The 17,081-nt window shown below is 37.0% G+C and overlaps 1 protein-coding gene across 3 annotated transcripts in view; it reads right to left on the bottom strand.

Moving 5' to 3' along the window:
* CADPS2 (calcium dependent secretion activator 2) overlaps positions 1-17,081 on the bottom strand; it is a 282,539-nt gene that overhangs the window by 25,366 nt on the left and 240,092 nt on the right. For 2 of the 3 annotated variants that reach the window (XM_030238173.2, XM_050969712.1), the window contains exons 20-25: positions 14,986-15,141; positions 12,740-12,887; positions 11,705-11,719; positions 9,125-9,199; positions 5,651-5,734; positions 5,504-5,536 (exon numbers count right to left, since the gene is read on the bottom strand). In XM_030238173.2, the coding sequence (XP_030094033.1) occupies positions 5,504-5,536; positions 5,651-5,734; positions 9,125-9,199; positions 11,705-11,719; positions 12,740-12,887; positions 14,986-15,141 (511 nt within the window). Of the gene's footprint in view, positions 1-5,503; positions 5,537-5,650; positions 5,735-9,124; positions 9,200-11,704; positions 11,790-12,739; positions 12,888-14,985; positions 15,142-17,081 lie in introns of those variants that run through there. The other variant, XM_050969713.1, reaches the window with a different exon arrangement.

Below are 17,081 nucleotides of genomic sequence, written 5' to 3'. Positions count from 1 at the left end.
TGCTGCATTGCCTTAATTTCCAGGCATTTAAATATTTTGCTGATGAAAGACTGCAGTGGGTTTAATGCTGCCACTAATATTAGGCATTTTCCTACAGGCAAGGTACACCTAAGTTTCTGAACAGCATTTTGCAATGCAACAGTTTGGCATAAACCTCAGTGAAAATCATGTACATCTGTAATATTTGAGCTATGTTTATTCTCACTTTGGAATTTGTCACAGAACATTTCTTAGCATCAGAGAGTTTTAAATGAACTTATATTACCAAAAAGCAAGAAACCAGCCTCAACCTACTACACTAGTTTTACTGAGTTGCTCTCCTGCCATGGCATTAGTGTTTCAAAGATGAGAACAGATGCTAGAGACTAACTATACAATAAAAAAATCCATCCAGTTTTGTGTTTGCTCTCCTCTCCACTTCTTTCCCTTCCCTTGCATCCCGGAGGGAGTCATTTTAACTACAGCATGCTTGTAACAATGCAATGAAAAGGAGAGATGAGCTGGAGGGGGCTATTGTGAGGAACACAGGAGCTCCTTATTCAGTGTCCACCACAAAAATGAAAGAGCAAGTTGGAAAATTTCACTGCCTGAAAGTTCTTCTCTAAATACTGCAAGGCTCATTCACTGGACTATGGAATTACAAAATTAAAATATCATTAAAATACTTCTGGAATAAAAACTACTTGTATCCATGGCTAGATCATCATCCCCATATTTTCTTAGAAAATTAAATACATAAGCCAGGGAGGAAGGTGCACCATTTGCATAATCAGTCTATTATAAAGGTAACATTTTAATTTCACATGGTTATAAAGAAATTGTTTTGTTTAAATGAAAAAAATGCAATGCATTTTCTCTCCCTTGAAAACCTCTTCTTTAAAAGAAACATCAACTTTGGCAAAGAGGAAATGTGTGTATTTTGAGAAGTCCCATGGAAAATTTGAACTGATTCTGCAAGCATTAAAACAAACACTTTTTCATGTACATACAGTTTCATTGCATTCATAGGGAAACACAGGCATGCAAATGTCTGCACCAGGATTTTGATTCTTAGTGCAAAAGATCTTCAAACCACTAAAGCCTCTATGACAAAATTTGGTATTAAAATATGGGTTTTTTTTCTCCATAAAGTTATATTTTACTATGCTGTATTAGCTTTCCTACTGATTAGTAGTCATCCTTTTGATTGCCATTTAAGAGGTATCTCAAAACCACTGCTTAAAACAGATGCTGTAGGGCTTTCCCTCCAATTCCACAATAGCTTGTTTTCACAGATTGGAAAACAGAAGGGCCAGTTCTCAGGTCTGGCTATACAGAGGAGGAGGAAGCCAGGAGAAGCCCTAAGTGTCAGGATAATACCCCTTCTTTTTAAAAAACAGTGTTCTAAAAGAAAATCCAGCTTAAAAATGACTAGCATCATATGGCCACACCTCAATAAACACTTATTTCTCTCAAAAAGATTTTTGCTTCTTAACATCAGCTAAATGAGGCCATGCAGTACAAGTGTGCTATCTGAAAATGAAGGTATCTGGAAGGTCCCCATGTGTGTCTGCCTGGTAGGAGGCAGAGTTCCTTCTCTGGCCTCTACAAGACCCCATAAGTCAAATGCTGGCACATGTGTGAGGCCCCTTTTCATACCTTTGATCCCCAGATAAAGGCAAGAGTGGAGAGAGAGGGCTGGCATTGTGTGAGCTGTGCACTGCTGTCAGCCCTGCCTCCTTCAAACGGCCCCTCTGCACTTGCTATGACAGGTGGCCCATAGGAAGAGAGGGAGGATTAGGTTCCTTCTGTGCCCTCTAAGTAACTGGCACAGATTACTGGCTCCTACAAAGGGATTTAAATGTACCTTTCTGAACAAAAAGCAGTATGTACATGAGCATGTAACTGGATGCTCAATTTGTATGAGTAATTGCTCTGGTTGTATTTGTCAATGCAGCAAACGGGTGTAGAAATGACCAGCCAAAGACACAATAATTTGTATGCAAAACTGACTTATATGATGAGAAATTGGACACAATGAAATGATCTACATGATTAAGGAACAATAATCGTTTGAGATTAACAACACACTTTTTTTTTAACCTCAATTTTACTGCACTCTTTCCCTTTTCTCATTAATTAACTGCGTTTGTGAACAGAATAATAAAAAAAGGAAATATATTAGGTTGTACTTCTACATCTCCTGTGGATTGCTTGGACTTTAGGAGAAACTAACAAAGGATTATAGTGGATTTAGATGAGTTGTGTATTCAAATCAGCTTCTGCATTCCCAGTTATCAAAACACAGCATGAAAAAGAGAACCTATGTCATCCTTCATGCACTACTAGTAACATTTGTGTTATTTTCCTCCAAACATTTGTTTTCTTCCACCTGCACAGCAGCAACATTTTTTTTCCAGTGCAGAGCTTTGTATGCTGCGACAATTACCAGTAAGGTGAGCTCAACAGCAACTAGATTTTTTCATTATTATTTTTAGGAAATCACAGGACATCATTGTTATTCTTCCTGGTCTGGGTAATTTTGCACTGTGGCTTTTATTTCTGCCGGGGTTTCAATCACCAAAACATAAGTAGTGTCCATACAGCCCCTATGCAGGGCTGGGGAAAGCAATGAGAGCTCCTTGGCACTGCCTATGTCCCACTTCCTGAAGGGCATTCTGAAAAATCGAGGCTTATGTTGCCTGTTTGTTTAAACAGTTAAAAAAACCCACAAAACCACTTTTTTTTTTGTCTTCACTTGGTTGTAACTAAACATAATTCTCCAGCAAGAATAATGAATAGAGGGGTAGACAGCAAGGGTAGGTAGCATCTTCACTAACCTATCTGCCAAATGAACCACAAATCTGTCTCTGTGTTTCCCACCCCAGTCCTGAGAAATTGACAGATGCTGTGTAGGGAGTGTGCATCTTTGTGTCCAACTATTTACTCTCTAAACCCTCTCTCAATATTAACAGAATTAACCTTTCCCTCAAAATGCCTAAAGATCATCTGGGAATGTCTTCATTTTGAATAATTTACTATTTTAATTTACTTTTATTTAACTTTTAAACTTGCCTCTTATCCTCCCTCTAAAACATTTTGCTCAGTACTACCTTAATTTTCTTCTAACCTCTTTTTTGCCTAGCTAGCTTCTTTTTATGTCAGTACAATCCAGCATATTTTTCACTGTTTGCCAAACCCTGGTAGTCAAAGATGAGAAACTCTGTCAAATCCACACACTCAAACAACCCCCCCAAACCCCTTGTCCCCCCAGCCCCCCTGCCTTCTCCCCTGGGTGCACCAAGTGATGTCCATCAGATGTCCCTGGGGCACAGGGGCAGGATGCCATTGTCTAACACATGCAAGCCTGCACATATTTGCAGCTGCATCAAAAGAAAGGGCTGGCTGTGGCCAATTGAAGTAACTTTCACCCATGCAGCTCCATGGTAGGGAAGGACAAGTAGAAATTTTACAATGTATTAGGTCAAAATAAAACCATTAGGCATTTAATTAGCTTCAGTGCAGGCTTGCTAGGTCACTGTCACACTACCAAGAGCTCAATGTACATTCCTCCCTGTGTGCTGCCCCTCCCTCCACTTGTCACTTCAGCTGTGAGCCCAGGTGACGACCTTGTGATGTGAGGACTTTCAGCCTCCTCCTACAGCTGGAATTTTTTGATTTGGCATCTGGAGATTTCAGGCCCTATTCAGACTGGACAGCTGCTGTCAGCTGTGACAGTAAGGGCTCTTGGCCTCAACTGCATCTTCTCAACAAAAGAGTATGAAGAAGCAAAACTAAACCCCAGCCTATGAAAACCTTTCAATCCAGGTAAATAGACCTCCAGAATTTGAAAATCTTTGCCTGGTCAGATCCACAGCTTCCCTGAAGCATGGTTTACATTTGTAGTTCACAGCTGTGGAACCACAGTCCAGTTGAAATGCTTGGCTGTGGGAAAGGTGTGTGAGAAAGCTGGGCAGTGAAGACATTGCAATAACACAAGGATCTTGAAAGCCTCTCAATAACCTGGTCCTTTCTTCAAGCCAAGCACCACCATTCAGTGAATGTGAGAAGGGCAGTGGGGCTCCAGCAACCATCTCCCTGCTCACCTCCCTCTTCCTCTGGAAGTGGGTGCATCCCTGGGGGACTGATTTGTAATATTCCCCACAGCTTGTGAAAAAGGTGTTTTTCAGTCTCATTTTTATTGTGAACTTCAACATCAGTGTATCCAGGCCACTGGCAAAAGACTTTGATGTCTCCTCCTCATAGATTTGTAATTTAGAGAGTTTTCCATATTACCTGAAAGAAACCAATGAATTTCTAGTTTGTCCACTAATTTTTTCTTTAGGCCTTTGGCTCTTAGGTGCCTCAACAAGGACCTTTTGTGGCAGCTACACAGCACAATGTATTAACAAAAGGTAAACTAAATTAACTGGATTTGATATGAGGTCACTCCTTTGAATGAAAGGCAGCCTACTTTTTTCTTGTTTATAAAACAAAAGAGCATTTACAAAGGTAAAAAACCCAGGCAAAAAATTTCAAAAAAGTCTGAAAACATCATCTGAAAATGACAGAAATGTTACAATTTATCTCATGAATAAAGCAAATATAAAGATGGCAAAATACCAACTTCTAGAAACAGAGATTTTTCCTTTTATTTAACACTCATGGACTGAAAAATAATTCAGTCAGAAAAAAAATATTATTTAAGCTTGCATTTTTCAGGAGAGGACTGCTGAGGGTTTTGCTGGCCACGCCTCAGTTTAGCACACCTGGCATTTATCTATATTTTAATTTAATATTTTTTATTTACATAATAATTGTCACTTACGTAGTAATTGTAACCTTTTTTTTGCTGTGCTTGGAAAACAAGATATTTTTTAGAACTGCATTAAAAAGGGATGAGAATGCAGACTTATAAGAGAACAAGTGATATTGACAGTGAAATGACAATATTGCTAACTTTCCTTATTTAAGGATATAATATTCTACTCTCATACTCTAATAAAAATAGATTAACAGCTGAATTTTGCCTTTATGTATAAAGGAGCTCCATTTCCCCCTTTTTTTTTTACTTATAGCACATAAACATTGCACAACCAGTGGTAAATCAAAGAGGCATTGGGCAAGCAAGGGGATAAACAGGCAGACGTGAGTCCTGAAGTAAAAAAATCAAGAAATAATGGATATTCAAGTATGATGCTTTTACTTGTTGCCTATACTACATATTTGAACAATTTATCCCCACAAAAGAGTATCCAAGTTACAATCCTCACTCTTCCACAACTGAAAAAGTGCATTGAGAATAACCTTTCCACAGTTTGCTTTGGGAGTTACTTATTGCACAAGGGAAATGAAACGTCCTCTTAGGGCTGGAGTGGCTGTTTAAATACTCCATGTAAAGCTGTAATGAATCTCTGTAGGAAAGCAAAATGTCAACAATAAAAAATGTGAGCTAAAGCCCCCTAATTTCTGAATTATTATGAGCAATAGAATAAATAAATACATCTCAAAGGGTTATACTTACCGGAACATCAACATATTTGGCAGCTGCTTTTACCTTTAGAAAATAAGGCACAAAACACACAGTAAGTACTTATTACTACAAATTGCACACAATTTCAGAATTATGCACAGAAAGAAGAACAGAACCTTTGAGGATCCAAACACTTACAGTGAATGAAACTAATGATGAGAAGAAAGTACCTTCATCATATCTTGACAATTTAGACAGCACACCTTCTAGCACTGAAACAACCTGGAGGAAAAGCACAGAGAAAAATCTAAATGAACAGTGTGAAAATTAAAAACTTGGAATGAGAATGTGACTGTTTCTTCCTCATATTTGTCTTGATCAGTGAGGCAACATGAAGTGTATATCTGATCCCTTTCTACACCTCACAAAGTGCTGAAATCAAGGATAACCTTCTTTCTGCAGCTTCACTTATTGATCAAACAGATGGAAACTGCTAAGCCACTGCAGAAATAGAAACCCAACCCAGAGTTTCTCCTGAGGTGGGCCTGCTTCCAACACAACACTGCTGCCTCTAGAATGTGGTTGAAGATAGGAGTGTGTGTACCCAGCATGTATTTTGGGTAGAAATCACATGTTATTTTCTAGGAGCACAGCTTCAAAGATGACAATGGAGCACAATTGCTAAAGGTGGTGATTGTGATACCAAGTTTCTTTTATTTTTGCTATTAAACAGAAAACCAGCTCTGATTTCAGCTGAAAGTGTAATGGCACTGGTTTTCTGTCAGCAGCATGAGCTGTTGAGCTGCTACTCCATGGACAAGAAGGTGGCAAGAAAATGTATGCCCAAAGTCTCTGGTATGATGTGATTTCTCTCCCCTGGATTTTCACCTGCTATTGTCCAAGTAGTGTGACTCCTCAGTAACAGGTATGAATAGGTGTTTTTGACAAAATTTTGTCCTGACCAAAAAAAAAAAAAAATCATAATAATTGCATTAATGACAGCTTTAATGTTTAAACTCTCCAAAATTTGCCTTAAAGCAAACAAATTCCCTTTTCACGTCCCTCTGTGATGTTATGTTGCTCAAATAATTCACAGTATATAACATATCTGTCAGCCATTGTATTCATGCACGTTTATTTTACACATATAAATTGCTTTCCAGTTTATATAAAGATTCTTCTAAAATTCATATTTTCTCCCAAAACAGTCATTCCCACAACCAAGAGTATCATTTTATGAGTGTGAGGACAGAACAAAATTCCATCTGGCATGCTGTTAATGGGCCCTGTAACAGTGTCACAACAGTGTCACCTCCAGAGGAACTGAGATCATCACTTTACAATAAGACCTGCTCTTAACAGTTCAAGGAGCAGGAGCAAGTGCAAACCTACATTTGTCATTTATCAATCTAACCTGTCATATTTACAGTGATTAATTAAGACACTGGTACATAGGTGCCAATCAAAGAATAAATCCACATCACAAGAGAGACTGGCAGTTGTTTCCTCACCCGCTTTATTAGACCAAATACCAGCTTTCTGCTTTGCAGTTGCATGCCTGTGAGAAGCTGCTGTTCATACTTTAACTCATTTTATCTGACTGACAAGGATTCTTTCTGCAGAAAAGTGTTCAACTTTATTGTGCAAAGATGGCTAAGGAAAAGGCTGATTTCATAAACAACGTGGTGTCCACAGTGCCAGCACACAAATCCAATACAAGTGGGACACAAAATAACAGAGAGCAAAACATTTCAGCATCTAGGATGTCTGTTTAAACAAAAGGCTTAGTTATGCAGCTGGAAAGGTTTTCTGAGATGTCAGTGTACAGACCTGTGAAACTGTAAAAGCATCTCTGCACATACCTCACTTTCTACCAACTGGTTACCCTGAGACACACTGTGATTTGCTTCACTGTTTTGTGCTATTCCTGTGAATTCTTGAATGCTTTAGACTGATGTGTCTTGTGTAGAAACTGCCCAGTACAGTTCTTAACAGGTAAACCCTCACTGAAGGAAAAGTATTACTTTCAGTTTCATAAGTGACTTGTGGCTTAAAACAGTGATTGAAACACCTATTCCACTGAGACACAAAGGAGGTAATAAAGAGGTAAAGGCTGGGAAATAGTGAAAACATAGTAGATGCAAAAGATGAATGCATATGGGTCATCATGCACACTGATTTTTTCTGGCCAAAACCAAGAGCTAAACCTCAGCCATCCTTTGTACCCTCAGAAGCTTTCTGCCTTGAACCAGAAGCAATCAGCATGTCACTGGTATTTCACATCTCAAGTGAGGAGACACTGGTTAAGCTTCCAGTGATCAGCCAATGACATGGAATATTTGCTTCCTGTTTTGAGATTTCAGCCTCTAGCATTACTGTGGTAACTAATAATGCAAATCCCGCTGTATTGACAGCAGTTCTCTAGAATTTCTTGTGCATATATCCAGAAGGAAAATGGCTATATTCCTCCTTTTTTATAATCTCAGATATAAGGAAAAAAAATCAACAAGTTTAACCCTTAATAGCATGATTTTTTCTGATCAAATTTCCCTTTCTTCCTCTTCCTTTTAAATAACACTAAAACCATAAACTGGAAGATTACTTGGGAACTATGATAGGCAACATGTAAAACTTGAAACTGTTAAATTGAACTGCTTATAATTATGTTTACAACAAAATTTCACTTTAGACCAAAAATCTGTGGCTTCTACACAGTGATCAAGAAGGGGACACATTTATTTTAAACTTCCATAATGATTCTAAAAAGCCTTCCTCTTCAAGTAGGTGTCAATCCAAAAAGCAGATTCCCATCCCCCATCCCCCTTCAGCAAGCTGTGACAAGCAAAAATAAAAGCATGGTGAAAATGTCACCAGAGTCTCACTTTTTGTCACTAACTCACAAATTGTGAATATATGGCTTATTTATCCTACTTTGAAAATCAGACATTTCTGGGTAGTTTGAAATGTATAGATAACAAAAACCTTTATAAAATCTTTCTTTTCTGTCATTATTTGCTGTTTTCTTTAAACTATTTGGGATGGAACCTTTTTTTTATATCAATCAATTAAAACTTTTACTGGAATAGAGGTGCTACAGAAAGACAAGACATTGTTTAAGTTTTCTTCACTTATTCTCCACTCCTTATATTGGGTCAAAACACATTTTATTTTTAAATATAAAATCCTAAAGACTCAATTTCAAAAACAAGAACTTATAAAATATTTTTAATTAAATGCTTTGTGGACCAAAATCTCATTAAAAAGTTAAATTGAAACTCTGGATATTGTCCACCTCCAAACACAAAATTTTAATACTAAAAGATAGGATGAAAGTTCTCATGTAAGAAATTCAACAAAAAAATAACACATGGCATTATGTAAGACAATATTGACAAAATTTAGCCCTAAAAGTTCTACCAGCTTCTAGCAATTCCTATTTACAGCAGAAACACAGAAAAAAAACTTATTTCAATAGCAGGCTGCACAGAAATTGTTCACTCAATTGTTATAAAATTTAATTTTGTAAATTCAGTATTAGTTGCACAGATAGTGTTTAAAAATCATGTTGTCCCCTAAAATTTTCCTGTGTAGAGAAAAACTGTGATATTTGAATACATCTCCAAATTCAACCATTTTCTGCTGTATTGTAAATGAAAATGGAAATAGTTTTACCTTTGAAACAAGAAGTGAAATAATTTCTTTAACAGTTTCTTCAACCAAGTCATCTATTTTTGAATGGTATTGTTGCTGTAATTCAAAAGATAAAAAAAGCATTAGCATGTATAGGAACACACACTTTTGTCATAAGTCATAAATGGTGCAAAGCTGATAACCCTGCCAGATCAGATTTACTTAAAATTATCATTTTGAACCTCAGAAGAACAAACCCTTGAAAATGATCCACCCAATCAACAGTGTCTTACATTCTGTGTTGAAAATTTTCCCATGTACACTGTTGAGTTAAGCAGCTAATGGGGTTATTATTTAGATGAATTGAGTTCTTATACTTATTCAGGCAAAGGAATGTGAAGGATAGTTTTTGTCTTCTCCTATATAATTAAGGTGGCCATGTATTTTTTTCTAAAGAGTTGGTTTAGCTGGAGAAGCGAAAAGACTAGAATAAGATTTAATTAATACAGCATTTCATGTCTGACAACTCTCATTCATAAGTTATTTTAAATGTCCTCTAGAAATAAAATGAGCTCCAATTGTTCATCCTGAAAGAGCCTTTCTGTTACCACAGGGAGCTTCAGTTTATACAAATCTTACAATATGCTCAAGCAAGGGCAAAATTAAAATTTCATCAACAAAGCAGAATAGATGGTAACAAATTAATAGGCCATAGAAGGCAAAATAAAACAGACTTCATTCTCCATAGACTTTTTCTTTTGATTTTTCATAAAGAAGGTGCCTTTAAGTAAATGCTTTTAAAATAAATCCGAAAGACTTTTTAGATAATCCTACCGAGCTCCCTTCTGAAATTAACGAGAACCAGGGATCCCATTCTGTCAAGGAGGCACATCAATTTAAACAGTAATTCTTCCTTTAGAAACATTTATCTGGCAGCAAAGATTGTCCCCAATAGCCACTTCACAGAAAATGTGACTTGTAAAGACTAACCCTATCTTCCTAGTTCAAGGCTACTTGGAACAGCTAGCAGCATAATGCTTGGAGTAAAAGAACTGAGGTCAGTGTAAACATCAGCCTAACTTAGCAGCTGCCAGCTGAATAGTTTTCAGAATTCTAAGTTTTAATGGCATTTTTCATCTGTTTCGGAGTCGCCATACAGATCAAAACATGAATTCTGATCTGCTGAGTATTTTTAGGAATGGTTTTCTAAAAAGCACAGATATTGAAGTTGTGTTAAATTAAGAGAGAATAAAACTGTGAGATGTGTTAGCCCACATACATGTGTCTGCTACAGGTACTAACACCAAACATCAATTTTTGCTTCTAATTTCATGTTTAAGAACACTTGAAAAATGTAAATACACAACTCAGACAAACAGCTGAGGCCGCACTGGAACAGTAAAAGAGCATATTAGAAATACATCAAAGAACTTTCTACATTTTCATATATTTATTACATTCCAACCATATTGATGTCTTGACCAATAAAATATTGTCTTGATCTGCTAAGGGGTCTAATCACCCCAAACAGTGTGTAATGTCTGTTGCTTACAAGCCTTCAGAAAGCAATGCTTTCTTACTCTCTGGAAACCATAAAGAATTACTCTCCCACTGATGAATGTCAAAACTATATATACTCCATAAAAAATCAGTTGTCCCTCCCAGAAAGTGTTGGCAACTTTATCTCCACAGTACATTAAATTAATGGATTTATGTATGTAAGATCAGTTCCTATTTTTTTTTTTTGTTGAGTTTTTTTCCCTTGTATTTTTTCTTCTTTCTTTTCTTTTTTCTTATTCTTTTTTCTCACCAGAAAGCAAATATAATTTTGTAGAAATGGCATATAAACACTAACTTCACTTCTCAACAAGGCAAAAAGAAGAACTGAATTAAGAGTTTAAAAAACCACAAGGTTCCAAAACCATGATATTTCTTTAGAAATAATTTTTAAATTACATTAATCTGATTTTTCTCATTATTTATTTTGAAAACCATGAGATCATAAATACTCTAACCCACTCCTCTTAAGTGCAGATTCCCACTAAAACAGTCACCCTCAGCAAAACAAAACTTCAGATCCTTGGGGAAGATGATTTGACTCTGGGATTTATGAAGATGGCTGAATTTTGGCTCCTAGTGACTGACAGTGCAGGAGGCAGAGCCCAGAGCAGGCAAGAGGAATGGCACACCCTGGAGAAGGGGCTATGCCACTGTCTGCAGGGCATTCCAGAGGTACTGGCACTGCCTGTCCCCAGGGCAGCCCGTGCTCGTGGCTGTCTGCAGGTTACTGCTCACACAGGAAGGCTGAAATGGCAGCATCAGCTCGGAGCAAGAGCTGACAGCTGTGGGTTACTCCAGATAAGCCTCACTGAGAGATGAAAGAACCCAAAACTGAGTCTGAAAAGCAGAAAAGTGAAGACTTCATCTGGAATCCCCTGAAGGATGAACAAGGAAAGAACTGAAAAGCTGATGATCAGTCTGTTGCACAGTCAGACTATGAAGGAATTCTAAAGGCCAAGTTAACAAATTAACATGAAAAGCAACATTACCATTTAAAATAAAAAGTGTCTGTTAATATTCAATGAAAAAAATGCAAATTAAAACCAATGAAAAGACACTTACCCATTGACTAGCAAACTGGTTCGTGTCACGGAGAACCAAAAGGAAAAATAAAGATGACAGGGTGGAACAGGAAAATGATGAATGTCTCATTGAATTAGGAAAAAAAAAGACAATTACATTGAATATGCTCACTTGAAAAGATCAGTCAATGAAATGAAGAACACAGTATAGAAATGCAAAAATCAACTGAAAAACATAAGTGCAAACAGTGTAATTGTGAAGGTGCCTAAAGCAGACATACATTTTTTGTTGCCAAATTCTGAAAAATGTTTTTACTGTCTCCTCAAAATCAAATCAAACAAATTACAAGCCAAATTACATGCTAATGCATTAGCACCAAAAGACCACTTTTAATTTTTGCTGGTGGTCTCACCAATCTACATAACATACTCTTTTCATTTCACAGATTAATCCTGCTGAGAGTGACAACGTGGGAGTGACGGAAGCCAGAGAAGTTTACATTTCCTTCAAAAGCACATCAGTGCTCCACTGTGGAGTACCTACAGTCCTGGCAGCAGACTACTGCCAAAACGGTCCCTGTCCCTGGAGACCAAATTAAAAAACCCCATTAAGTTGCCTGATTATTTCTTTCCTCTATTTTCAGCATATTTCTAGCAATGAATGCTGGGTCTATAATCCATTTAAATCCAAACCTTACTAAACTAAAACCTGTCTGCAAAGGACAATATTTTGGCTCTATTTTACAATTACAAAGGAGTCCTGAAGTGGGCTCTTTTTCTGTTGCAGCCCGAGGGAAATTCCTGGAGGGGCTGTGAGTCAAGAAATCTTCTGAATGTTCAAAAGACTCACAGGTCAAAGCAAACAAATTACAGAAGCACTCTGTGTGCTCTCTGGTGGAAGATGAGGGGTTGTGTCTTTGCATGATGCTGCTAGGATCAGCTGATGCACACTTCTGCACCAACTGAGCTATGCAATGCATCTCAGTTAGTCTGAAATTAATCCAAGGACAGTCTGCAGTGTGAGATGTTTCAGATCAACCAAACATAGGAATTAAACACACAAAGTTCCACTTACCTCTTGCCCCCCATCCAGTATGCAGAGTTTAGCTGTCTGTTTCTTGGCATCAACTAAGACATTAAACATTGTGCACAGGTAAGAAGGTATACGCAGGTCTGTTGATTTGTTTGTCTTTTGCAGCTTCAGCTCAAATGCAATTCTCGTTCTGTTTATTAAAACACAATTTGTAATATGAGTATCTCTGATAATTCTGAACGACCACAGTAAACAGGCAAAAAACCTACTGAACATGTTGGCTTAAAAATAGACACATGCATGAGAACATTTTAGAATTAAAATTCTGTGAACTTGGAATATCAAATTTTCCATAAAAAATTGCACTGATGGTAATCTCAAGGTTCTGTATTTCTTCAGTGAATTCAGTTGAACAATAAAAGTATTATCTTCTTGCTTTCTAGATAACAATATGTTTTCTTGTGTTTAATATAAAGCAATGAAAATACACCTTATTTTCAAGATTTTCTATGCTAAAATGCAGTTTATTGTATAAAAGGCTTGCTTCTAAGAAATATAATGAAAAATTCCTCTTCTAGCTTTCATAGAAAGAGTATTTTAATAAAGAAAATGAGTTCAATATTGAGAAAATACTAATATTTATATTGAAAATTACAACATTTCAGGAGATGCATAATATAAAATCCCTATTTTCTTCTCAAAACAATGTAAATAAGAAGCAATGTCACTGAAATGAACTGTAATTCAACATACCTAAAGATAAAATGTTTTATAGTCACCCTTATTTTTAAACGTGCGTACCAGAAATTCACACAATATTTTCAGAAGATGGGGACAGAGGAATCCTATTCCCATTTAAAATTTTTTTAAGATCATATTAATATCACAAGAAGAGTTATAATAGAAGAATTCCATCATTTTTTTCTGTGTTGCTACTGTAATCTTTATTACCTGAAATACAGTGTCTTTGACCACACAAAAACATAATTAGTGTATTAAGACTGGTATGTTATGAATTAAGTCTAAAATATTAATATATTTAATAGTCCTGTTGATAAGTCAGTAAAGGTTTTTTATTCTTTTTCCAGCTCAAAATCAAAATAATCCATGTATTAGTAGCACTGAATCTTTTTGCTACTCTATGTTTTTTTAGACTATGATTATATTAATAGTGTTGCAGTCCTTTAAGATTTCACAATTTTTTCAAGATTTTTTAGATAACTATAATTGACTGGGCTTCTGTGCCAAATTCTTTAGAACAGATGGATTGCTTTAATTCTCATGTTTCCTACCTTTCTTTGCTAGAGCTTTAACTTTTATTCCATTCCCTTTCATAATAAGATAGAAAAGTTCTTTTAAATGTTTCTGGTTTTTTAATCATGATTTCATCACTCCAGCTCTAGAACAGGTTCATATCCTTAGCCTGAGGTTCTACTTTTTCCTACTGTGTTTAGAGAAAATAATGCAATACTGTTTCATCTGTAAAGATTCTCTGCTTGGTTAGCCTTTCTTGTCAATATTGTACATTTCATTATTAATACAAATTATCTACAAAATTTATTTTCCCCATTCTATTATTTTTTAAAGAAACCTGTATTATTCTATGTCCAGATTAGGCTTTCTGTAGCACCTAATTGCAGATCTCTGGAAATTTTCTAGATATACACATATCTCTTCTAAACTCAGTGATATCTACTGAAAGCTATGGCAGAGGTCTTTTCAGATGACCTATAATCAATTTAAAAGTATATGCCAATAATGCAAAGATACAGCTCAAGGAAAAACAGCACTACATTTTCTGTAATTTTCAGACATTTAGCACTATAAAACTTAGTTGCAGGTAGATGACTACCAGCCAGCCTTCTTTTGTTTGTTGTATAAATGCAGAAATATTGCGCACTGCATGTTTGCAATATATTTCTTAGAGACAGTACCCTAAAATTGATTAATTAAATGGTACTATTAACTGAACATGAAGAATAATGTAGTAAAGGGAGAGGGAAATTTTGAGTTCTGTTAATATTTGCCACTAATATGGAATAGAAAAAAAAATCAGACTTGATTTATTCACTTCCAAGGGTCTATTCCCAACAGATAGAGAAATTCTCCTTGGTATTTCCTGGATGTTGCCAAATTGCTGATTGCCAGATACTGGAAATAAACAGAAGTCACGTTCTCTTTCGAACTGCCCTGATTCTGGTACAGATATACCTCTGCAAACCAGCATGAGCCCTCCTGTGATAATTTTCAAATCTCTCCCAATTTTTAGGTGATCATTTCAACTGTACCTTTTAACACAGGCTTCTATCATGTCAGTGGCCATGAGTTTGAGTCTCTGCTCTAAGTGGTGGGCAAATTCTGGTTCTGGCCAGTGAAGATCAAAAACAAACATCTGCAGAGCATCCAGTTTCCAGAAAAGGTCTTCTGATGTAGCTGATCCATTGCTATAAGAAACAAAACAAAACAAAACCCCCAAGAAACAGAAGATAAATGTATGGATGACTATCCCAGTTGCACATAATTAAGGTAATAAGATTTCCTTATCACACCACCTTCCTCCTTCATTTCTCTGTATCTTTTATCACAATAGCTTTTTATTTTAAAAATGTGAAAATGGTAGTGGGAAACTTAAAATATATCCCCTTAAGGTGAAAAAAGGGAATGATTTCTCATTTGTTAGCTAAGAAATATGGCTGGATAGGGAGGTAGATGGGATGTCGGGGAGCACGGAAAATGAAACAGCTCAAGTTTCAGATCAAGACAGGAAAAATATAAGGTACAGGAATAGTATGGATATTTTCAATATAGTGAAGATTTTGTGCATTTATGTTCTTGCCTTCATAACTCTGGTTGATAAGTCTACCAAAGAAATGATGATGATAGTAGTAATATTGTAAAAGACATAACCAGAAAAATAGCCCCTTGATAAATGCTCATGAATTCTAACTGAGGGAATAGAATCACATCGGGGTGGGGAAAAAAACAGAGAAGCTATTTAACAAAATTTGTGTACAAGGAAAACCAGCAGATTAATATTGCTCTGTGCCATCTCAGATTGCCTATAATGTTTTAAAGTTCTTCCACCCTGATTTGATGGCTAAATTTAAACACAATTGCTTGTGATAAAATGCAACAACTTAAACAAAGCAGTGAGTTCATTTACACTTCCACTGTCAATACAGATTAATTACATTTTCATGATGTGCTGTATTGCCTGCGTTACTATTTAAGATTAGAGGATACTATGCAACATTGAATTCCAGGATGTGAGTGACACAAGCAACCAAAACTCAGCCTGACAGTCCCAATTCAGATCCCAACAGTTTAAATACATCTCTACTACCATTTTGTTTCTTCTGCCTTATGACTAAGGAAGAGAATTATCGAAGCGTTAAGTGACCCCAGCTCTCGTAGAGAGAATCAGCGAGCACTGATGGTGCTCAGGACAGAGCAGGGTCAGACTCAGAATGAAACAAGAGGAAGGACCTCTAACATCTGCCCACCCAAGGCCCCCTCAGCCAGTGGCACCACCACTGGGTCGCACAGGGGCAGCGGGCAGGGAGGTGAATCACAGCCCAGCTCACCTTCAGGGCCCTGAAGGGCAGCAGGGATGCAGCAGGAGCACTGCTTCAGTCTCACACCTGTATCCATCACCTTCCAGTCACACCCACGTGCCCCTTGCTGCTCTGCTACCACAGCCAGCCCTGTCACCTGCAATGCTGCCTCAGTGCCCAGCGCAGCTCCGGGCCAGCCAGGCAGTGACACGCTGGCAGTGACAAGCAGGGGCTCCTGCCTAGGGGAAACGCTGCCTCTGAGCAACCAGCTCTGGTTTTAATGGTGCAGGTTTTGATTCCAGGATATTCCACAGTCCCAACACACTTTTTAGTTTAGGCTTTTTCGATGGTATGCATATTTTCCCCACTTGTGTCACACAGTAACTGTTAATTTTGCATTGTGTTGTGGTCCTGAAAGAAAACAGCAGAAACTGCAGAAAGGCCCATGGGACTTGCTAAGGTTACAACTTGCACAGGGCTTCTCCCTGCTGAGGGACCGCTTTGATACATCACTAAGTTTAATTAAGGGACAGAAAGAAAAACAACCAAAGCTTCTGGAAAATTTATAATCCCATTAGACTGTTTTTAAGTTATATGACAAGCAAATATTGAAGATACCATTGCATCTGCTGTGTACACTGGCAGTGAGCGAAGCTGTAGATGCTTTGTTTAGAGCTTACCTGATGCAAAAGTGACTAAATCAAGTTTTGAGATGATTGAGGTAAAAGAATAAGACAAATCATATGGGGACAGGAATGGATAACCTCAGTATTTATATAACTCCTGATAAAAGCACGTATTTTCTAGAAAATAAACCAAACTTTCTCTAG

Source organism: Serinus canaria, chromosome 1A (genome assembly GCF_022539315.1).
Source record: "Serinus canaria isolate serCan28SL12 chromosome 1A, serCan2020, whole genome shotgun sequence".
In the NCBI taxonomy this organism is placed as follows: domain Eukaryota; kingdom Metazoa; phylum Chordata; class Aves; order Passeriformes; family Fringillidae; genus Serinus; species Serinus canaria.
This window is presented reverse-complemented; position numbering and strand designations above follow the sequence as displayed.